Source organism: Bos mutus, chromosome 14, assembly GCF_027580195.1.
Source record: "Bos mutus isolate GX-2022 chromosome 14, NWIPB_WYAK_1.1, whole genome shotgun sequence".
Lineage (NCBI taxonomy): Eukaryota > Metazoa > Chordata > Mammalia > Artiodactyla > Bovidae > Bos > Bos mutus.
Window position 1 is genome coordinate 60,638,774 of NC_091630.1, and position 9,550 is coordinate 60,648,323.

The window sequence follows — 9,550 nt, forward strand, 5'->3', positions numbered from 1 at the left end:
TTGGACTGTAGTCCACCAGGCTCCTCTGTCCATGGGCTTTCCCAAGACAAGAATATTGGATTCCATCTCCAGGGGATCATCCCCACCCAGGGATCAAACCTGGGTCTTCTGTGTCTCCTGCATTGGGATTTGAGGACATTGGGATCGTATTGGAGGTCCTTCCTGTCCTAGCTTTAATTGTCACTTACATTGCATTCCTGAAGCCTCTTCAGTTGCTGCCACCTCTTTTAAATCCCTTTTACCACCTTCATCTTTTTCATTTTAGATGGGAAACTCTTGATTTTTTAAGTTGCGGTGTTTCTTCTTCTGCTTATTTCTCAGACTTTGTTTTATTGATATGCTACACATCAATAATGCACTGCTTATCAGCATTGACTTAAAAAATAAACAAGACTTTCTCTGTAATGGATCTATCAACCAAGTGTCTGGGTTACTGACATTAAACCGAGTGATTTGAAAGGGCTGGGTGTATCTGTCTTTCCCTACCAGCTGTATGTCAAGTCAAATCAACTTACAGTCTTTCAAAAATGAGAGAGATGAGCTTAACACAAAAACCATCTCCGAGAAGCCCACCTTCCCTTTAGAGGCGTTGTCTTCTGATGTTTGTCCAGAACGTATCTGGTCCTATTCTTTTAGGCAGGCAGTTAATTGTGAGATAAACAGTTAATGAAGGAGAGACTGTTATCTTTGTAGAGTTTCCCTAGTGATGTTAATGATTTATCAGGTTCAGGACCACTATTGTCTGAGATCCAGATTAACTTTGAACTGGTATTGCGAAGACAATTCTGAAGGACCCTGAGGAGACAGACAGAAGCCATCTGAAACCTCAGGCCGTCACACCTGGTTTCCTTGCCTCTCCTTCCAGACTGAGGGGACTCTCCTCAGAGCCTGGAGCAGCACTGCTGGACAAGTTGCGCTTCCCTCCTTACGTGACTGTGCGTTTGCTCCCTCTACTTGTGTGCGTGGTTGTAAAATGGTGGGTTTGGATGAGTACCTTCTTCCTATAACTAGGTGAACTTGGGTATTTTTTTTCCTCCTCACCCAAGCTGTGTGTGTGTGTGTGAGAGTGTGTGTGTGTGTGTGTGGGTGGGTGTGTGGCTGTTTTCTTAACCAGTAGATTATGTTGGTCTCTGACAGTTGCTCGTGTTACCCTTTGAACATACGTGTATGTCCAGCACTCCTGTGAGCAGCTGTGTGAGCAGTCATGTAGCTGAGACATCTGCTGTTGCATTGATAGCTGAACTGGTTGGGCCCTGCAGAGTCCGCGAGCAGAGCATTGAGGGGGAGATGGTGGCTTCTCAGGTGACTGAAGCTTTCCTCTGCTCAGTTTCCAGGTGGGCGACCTGGTGCTCATCATCCTGGACGAGCGCCACGACAACTATGTGCTCTTCACGGTGAGCCCCACCCTGTACTTCCTGCACGCGGAGTCCCTGCCCGCCCTGGACCTCAGGCCGGGAGAGGGCGGTAAGTGTCACACTGAGACATAAACCCGGTGTGTGCTTGTCTAACTGTGTCAGTTACACAGGCAAGAGAGAGCTCTGCTTCCATCTGCTTTTTTGTTTGTTTGTTTGTATTCGGTCTGCATTATCCAGATTATTTTTCTGGGTTCTGTTGACAGTTCAGCCTGAGTGCAGCTAACGCAGTCGGGTCAGTTATCTCATGCCCTGGCGACAGCAGGATTGTACTGTTAAAATGCTCATACCTATGTAAGCTTGAATATAACGTGCTCATTGGTTTATAAGGGCACTTTGCTTGTTTTGGCGACAATAAATTCTTTTAAATTATAAAATGTCTCTTCTGTGCAATATATCATTCTGTGTTTCTACCTTCTTTTTCGTTATTGTCAGTACTTTCATTTTCTTTTCAAAGCAATGAGCTTTGTTAAAATATACCAAGTTGCGGTTAGTATCTGGTACATTGTCTGGTATAATGTACAATTATCTGGTACATTGGCCTTTAAAAGAACTCAAAAAGAACATAATAGACACCCTGAAATACTTTGCCTGAATAGAAAGACTGTATCCATTTGGTTTGATGTTCCTGTTTGGCCTGGAGAATTCCATGGACTGTATAGTTCATGGGGTCACAAAGAGTCAGACAGGACTGAGCAACTTTCACTTCACTTCCCTTCCCTTCCTGTTTGGAGCGGTCAGATGTCAGTTCTTTAACTTGGCCACTGCCTCTGTGCCTGTTGTTGGTGGGTTATATAGAGTGTAACCACAGAAAGTGAGACAAGGCAGTTGCAGTTTAGTTTACTAGTTTTATACGTGGAAAACCGTGAACTTAAGTTTTTTCTTTCTTTCTTTTTTTTTTTTGTGGTTTTTTGACCAGGGTATTATGGCCTTGACCAGGGGTACTTGTCACTCCTTGGACTTTAGTGTCAGACCAGGGGTCCCCAGCCTCTGGGATCTAATGCCTGTTGATCTGAGGTGGAGCTGGTACAGTAATAATAGAAATAAAGTGCACAGTAAATGTAACGTGCTTGAATCATCCGAAACCATCTGCACCGCTGTCTGTGGAAAAATTGTCTTCCAGTAAACCAGTCCCTGTGTCTGTGTTTGTTTCTGATGGTTTATTCAGGAGATCTGTTAATTTACGTCTTGCCAAGTAATGTTTATAGAATAAAATCAGTTTTATCTTCTCTTGGGAATTTCAGAGGTTTTACTCTAAACAGATAAATTATTGGTCAAATATTTTTGGAATCAACTTTTTTAATGACAACTTCTGATGAATTTTAAGAGAATGAGCTTGCATCTCTCAGCTTGTGACATGAGTTTTTTCATCCTGTTTCCTTCCACATTTTTTTCCTTCCCTTCACAAAAGTAGTCCCTTCAGATGTTCTTTCATTCTTAGGTATTTATTTTGCACTGACTGTTTGTGTTGTGGTGCCAGAAATAAAAATGCAGTGCTTTGCTTTGAAGCTAGAAAATCAGTTTTCTTTTCAGCAGCAGAACAGGTCATGTGTCTGCACTTACAGTAGGTGGCACTGATGAGCTGCTTAGAATACCTGGATTTATTTGTTCCTGGTTTGTACTCAGATTGTTTGCTTCTGATTTACTTACCATCTGCACTTAAAGGAAAATGAATCCAGTTTTGTTTTATAAGTCATTTTGCATTTCTGTGATTTCACTTGGGAGAAGGTCCTCAGTCTGTTTTAATTCTGGCAGTTTGGTTTTCATGAGTAATTATAATAGTACTTTCAAAAAGAAATTAATGATATGATTCCATAGCTTCAGGTGCGTCTCGAAGACCGTGGGTCCTTGGGAAAGTGATGGAAAAGGAGTACTGCCAGGCCAAAAAGGTAAGCTTCATGGTGGGATGCAGACCCTGGAGTTGAAAGAAGGTTCTCTGGCTGTGTCATGTAGAAGTCAGGAGCAGTGCTAGTCCTGGCCTTTTAGTTCACTTGAGTCAGGCCTTGAATTTCGTGAATGTGAGTTTGCACCAGCAGTTTTATGAATATTTGTGTTACTTGCCTTCTGAAAATAGAGCTAGATTACCAACAAACGGTCAACCTGTACAGGAAAACTACAGCAAGTTACTGTTCTGTGTTGAGTTGCTGGTGCTTCTTGTGCAGTAAAGGAGCTGGTGATGAATCTGTCTGCTGGCAGAGCTGATGCGTCTTGACTCTCAGTGCCCCTCACTGAGGAGAGACAAGTGAAGTGTTGCTGGCTCAGCATGCGCCTGACTGTGATGTGGGCAGTGTCAGTGCTGTGGGCTCAGTGACCTCTAGTGAGCAGCTTCCCGACCCTCCTCTGTGCCCCGTGTACCAGCAGGGCTCGAGCCGGGTGGTGCTGGACTTCTCTTTGATGCTCATAGTAATAACATACAGCTCACTTGGCACCGTATCTTTATCAGTGATCACTGACTCTTGCCTCAGTATTAGTGGCTGAGTCTCCACTCATATGGGGAGGAGGCAGGTGTCCTCTAATAAAGACCCCCCAGTAATTCAGCTTTGAGTAGTGTGATGGGACGGAACTTAGGCACTTTGGTTTAATCACCCTTTTCTTTCTGTCTTAGGCACAAAACAGATTTAAAGTTCCTTTGGGGACAAAGTTTTACAGAGTGAAAGCTGTGTCATGGAATAAGAAAGTATAATTTGCGGAAGAAATTGAGACCTTCTGTGACGTTTTCCTGGTTTGTCCAACAGTGCTCTTTCATCACTCCAAAAACAGCAGGCCATCTTTTTATATAAAAGTCAACAGGACAATGTACTTCATTGGTGTATATCATTTACTTTTTACCTGGCTACACTTTAGGAACAATAAATTCATCAAAACTCTGAGCTGAATTAAAATGGTTTTGTTTTTTTCTACCCAAGTAACTCTAGAAATGGGGACCAAACTAGTTCATTATCTCAAAGGGCATACCCTGTGCATTGTGGCCTACGATTAGCCATGCTAATTGCCTGTTACATATACATTAGCTTGAACTTAGATAGTCCGTGTTAGTTACTGTACCAGCATTTGTCTTTTTGTGAAGCCAATATCAGAAGACTTGCACTCTTTAACACATTCTTTATAAAATGTATACATTCTTCAGAACTATTTAAAGAGGAGTGTTCCTGCATGCAGATAATCATGGTTTTGTTTGCCTCTGTAGATTACTAAAGCAAATTGTTTCATTTATTTTTTTAAATGCCCTTTGATGTTTCAAAACAAAAAGGAACTCTAATTCAATTGACTGACTTTAAGATCAGGCATATCTACAGTCTTGAGAAGCACTTTGAGCAGATGGTCGCCTGGGTTTTCCAAGGAGGTGTGTGCTGGGGGTGGTCTCCAAGTGGCACACAGCCCCTCCCAACACTTTTGTACTCTGTTTAGAAGAATCATATCGACGAGGTCGTAATTCATGGTTCAGTTTCAGAAAAAGCATAGTCATTGTACATTAACCATTTAGAGGTCATTTAAATAACAAAATGTTGTATTGTAAAAGACATGTAGAATTTTAAAACAATAAAGATTTGAACCTGTAAATGTGTGTGCCTTTTAAAGATGGAAACATTTTTAATATATTTGAGTGACTGCTGGGAAGTGTGAAAAACTTGTTCTGTATCATATCGAAGAGAAACATGTTTATTACAAAAATGTTCTTTAACTGTATGCTATGTAACAGGGTCAAACAGCCTTCTGTAGAGTAGAATTGTATAAACCCGGTCTTCAGATAAATGCCGCGAACAGAGGCATCTAAGTGAGCTGCCTGAGTGGATTGGGACTTGTTTCAGGTTTGTTGCTAGAGAACAGTAATAAAATGGCTTTTTTTTTTTTTCCAGAAAGTATTTAATTTCTTCATAAAAATAAGTTAAATATTTTTTTAAATATGTATATCTAATAGTACAGAAAATGGAATAAACACCATAGTGTATAGAAAACTGAATTTGACAACATATTAATGAATAAATGGACAAATGATTTCACGTTTCTCTTCAGTCCTTCCATTGCATCCTCACGCAGACAGCATAACCAGCAAAGAGCTCTGTGTAAGGGTGGGTCTGCTGAGCAAGGTGTTCTTGGGTCTGAGTGAATCTGCCCGGTGGGCTTTTTTGACTTCAAATTTCAGAGTCATGCTGTGGAATGCGGGCTGAACCTGATCTCTCCTGAGTGGCACTCTTTAATGTCAACTTTTGTTGCTTATCATTTTTCTTACATCCTATTCTTTATCCATGCTATCAGCGGTTACCTATGCCTTCATAAAGCAAACAAAAAGAAAGTATGGTTTTCTTAGTTACAAAGAAGAGAAATGAAGCCTGGTTGGGTTTCCACCCTCTTTGGGTGGGTGAGGCCAGCCATGACATCAGAGTGCCCAAGCTTCTGTCCCAGGTCTGACTTTATCTGGGCAAGCTGCATAAACTCTGAACCTGCCTCAGGGTTATTTTAGAAAATTAAGTGGTGAAAATGATAAATGTAAAGGGCTTTGAACAATTTCAGATAAACAGACTAAGTACTTATATATGTTAGCTATTATAAAGATTTCTTCTTTGTCTAATCAGAACCTGCAAATTCACTATTCAAACTTGAATAGAAATGTAGCTTTATTGTAAGAATGAAAGTTTAAGTCACATTTAGATGCCAGTATATTTCAAGCACATAAGAATTATGTGGATGGTTTTATTTTTGTAAAGGTACCTGGATATACTAAGACCAGAATGAGCAAAAATTACACAAATTTTATTTTTATTAAAAATCATCATGGTGTAAAACATGCACATGCTTTCAAAAAAAAAAATATGCCCTTAAAGTGAAAAAAGTGAAAGTCGCTTACTCATGTCTGACTGTCTGTGACACCATGGACTGTGTAGCCTGCTAGGCAAGTCCTCTGTCCATGGGATTTCTCAGCCACGAATACTGGAGTGGGTTGCTGTTCCCTTCTCCAGGAGATCCTCCTGACCTAGGGATCGAACCTGGATCTCCCACATTCCAGATTGATTCTTTACTGTCTGAGACACTAGGGAAGCCCTTAAACCCCTGTCCTGTTTCCCAACTTTGCCAGGTAGAGGTAATTTTGCTTGTTTGGCCACTTTGATGTGCTAAGCTATATGACTAAATTGGTATTTCTGGATAAAGCATTTTTATAATGTCAGTTTACTTTCTCATATGAAAGGAAGATGTAGTTACTTTACAAGAACCTTTTCTGCTGTCATTCCTGTGTAGTACATTACTTTTTAGTTGGTTAGCATTTACGTTATGACTTCTTTTTAAGTAGCCATTCTAAGTGGGTGTTTTATGTGCTTGTGGGGAATTTCTGTGTTTTTGTTGAAGAAATACCAGTTCAAGCACTCTTGTCCATTTTTTTTTGTTTGTTTTCTTTTTATTATTGTAAGAGTTCTTCATATATACTGGATTCTACATTTAGATGATTTATAAATATTTTCTCCCATTTGGTAGGTCATCTTGTCAGTTTCTTGAAAATCTCCTTTGATGCACAGCTAGAATGGCTCTGAAACCTGTTATCACTTTGAGACTTTTGAGCTCTGGAGAAAGTGGAACCCACCACCACCACCACCCCTTACAGAGCCTGAGTTGCCTGTATCTCTGTTGAACTGTTCCTGCAAAGGAACTGCTTCTCTATTTCATCTCTCTTCCAGGGCACAACTGAAGGAAATCAGTGGACACTTGCAAATGTTTCTTGGAAAGCTTTCCTAGCCAGAAACGTGTTTGTTAGTTTTGCCAGTTACCTTGCTGCTAAAAGACGTCAGTCAGCATCTTTCCATCTTCTGTTCCAGTAGCAGTTTTTCTTTTCCAGCCTTCTCAGGCACTTCCCTGTTCTCCCAGCCTCGTCAGGCAGCAGTGCCAAGTGCTCTGCCCCTCACTCTGGCTGCTGGTTGCTGTGTCAAGTATTTGGTGACTGCTCACCCAGAACAGTGGCTTATGATAACATTGATTTGCTTCACGTGGGTGTGCTCATCTGTCAGCTCACCTTGGGTTGGGAGCTCCATGACATTGCTCAGGCCCTCCAGGTGCTTTTACTTCCTTATATGTCCTGTCAGAGTACCCTTGTTTCTGAGCAGTGGCCATAGAATTCCTAAAAGTGGCAGGGGGCAGGCAGCAGAGTCAGAGGCTTAGAAGACTTCACATCACTTCTACCAGTCTTTTGGTCACCCTGAGTCACTGAGCCAATCAACACAGAAGTAGCTGCATAGATATAATATCCATGTATGTTTATAGATATTTGATATATATATATGTGTGTGTGTGTGTGTGCGTGCGTGCACAGCTACTCCTGTGCTTCAAGTTGGGCCAATGACATATATAAATGACCCAGAGGGATGGTACAGGGAGGAAGGTGGGAGGGGGGTTCAGGATGGGGAGAACGTGTACACCCGTGGTGGATTCATGTTGATGTATGGCAAAATCAATACAATATTGTAATTAACCTCCAATTAAATAAATTTAATAAAAATATTTTTATATACACTCTTTAAAGCGCCACATGTATGCTTTAAAAACAAGTATGAATATATATTTATGTAAGTAAGGTGTATGTATACTTAAGTATAAAATAAGTACATATATATGTAACTAAGTATAAATTCAAAGTATATACTTATATATTTATATACTTCAAAATTAGTATAGTATATAACTATTTTGTAATATGCAAAATATATATACTACAAAAATAAGTTTATATGTAAATATATGTCCACATACATTAATAATAGTCACTCAGTCATGTCCAACTCTTTGTGAACCGTTGGCCTAACAGTTGCTCTGTCCTTGAGATTTTCCAGGCAAGAATACTGGACTGGATTGCCATTTCCTTCTCCAGGAGGTTTTTCTGACCCAGGGATTGAACACAAATCTGTGGTTCCTGCATTGTAAGCAGATTCGTTACCTGCTGAAACATCGGGAAGCCCAAAATGTGTGTGTGTATGTGTGTAGCTACTCCTGTGCTTCAAGTTTGTGTGTGTGTGTGTGTGCTTCAAGTTGCAAGCAGATTCGTTACATGCTGAGCCATCGGGAAGTGTGTGTGTGTGTGTGTGTGTGTAGCTACTCCTGTGCTTCAAGTTTTGTGTGTGTGTGTAGCTACTTCTGTGCTTCAAGTTTGTGTGTGTGTGTGTGTGTAGCTACTCCTGTGCTTCAAGTTTGTGTGTGTGTGTGTAGCTACTCCTGTGCTTCAAGGTGTGTGTGTGTATGTGTGTGTAGCTACTCCTGTGCTTCAAGTTGCAAGCAGATTCGTTGCCTGCTGAGCCATCAGGAAGTTGTGTCTGTGTGTGTGTAGCTACTCCTGTGCTTCAAGTTGGCTCAGTGACTTGGAGATATATATATTTTTTTTTTCTATGCATGTATTTTACATACATACAATCTTTAAAGCATCACATGTATTTTTGAAGTTAAGACTGAAGTAGCTATTGGCCATTAATGTTTAGGTGTAAATATCCTTGATTTTTTTTAAAGCACATGATTTTAAAATCTAATTTTCATAAATGTACCCTTTTACTTACTATTAATAACTGGGAAGCAGTTTAAACTGTTACTAATGTCCATTAGTTGACAGCTTTTATGTTAGCCATCCTCTTAGAATATAAACCAGCCATCTTTGGACAATTTGTGAGAACACTTTACACAGTTTACAGTGTTCATGGGTAAAATGGAAATTCAAATGGTTCCTGGCGTATCACTGGTGAGACACGCTATCAGCTAGAAGCTATGTGGTTTATAGACTTCTTTGGTGCTTCTGACGCCAGGGAGGTTGAGCCCCACCTGTTTGTGTCTCACTTTAAAATAGGTGAGGCTTCATAGCAGCATCACTTCCAGTGTTGGCGGAAACAAACCTCCATATGACATGTACATATACACATATATACAACCAGTCCTCTCTAATGTACCCAGATCTCCCACATTGTAGGCAGATGCTTTACCGTCTGAGCCACCAGGGAAGTCCTAGGGTTTTCACCATCACTAGGGTTTAAGGCAGTTTAGGAAGTGTCAGTACTTTGGGGAACTCCAGTAAAGCGTCTGCCTGCAATGCAGGAGACCCGGGTTCGATCCCTGGATTGGGAAGGTCCCCTAGAGAAGTAAATGGCAACCCACTCCAGTACTCTTGCCTAGAA

General features: G+C 40.8%; 1 protein-coding gene across 3 annotated transcripts in view; it reads left to right on the forward strand.

Annotated features, from left to right (window-relative positions):
- RB1CC1 (RB1 inducible coiled-coil 1) overlaps positions 1-4,973 on the forward strand; it is a 39,728-nt gene extending 34,755 nt beyond the window's left edge. For all 3 annotated transcript variants that reach the window (XM_070382408.1, XM_070382409.1, XM_070382410.1), the window contains 3 exons: positions 1,328-1,464; positions 3,231-3,301; positions 4,018-4,973. In XM_070382408.1, coding sequence (XP_070238509.1) covers positions 1,328-1,464; positions 3,231-3,301; positions 4,018-4,095 — 286 coding nt within the window. In that variant the 3' untranslated portion in view covers positions 4,096-4,973. The remainder of the gene's footprint in view (positions 1-1,327; positions 1,465-3,230; positions 3,302-4,017) is intronic.
- The last annotated feature ends 4,577 nt before the right edge of the window (positions 4,974-9,550 follow it).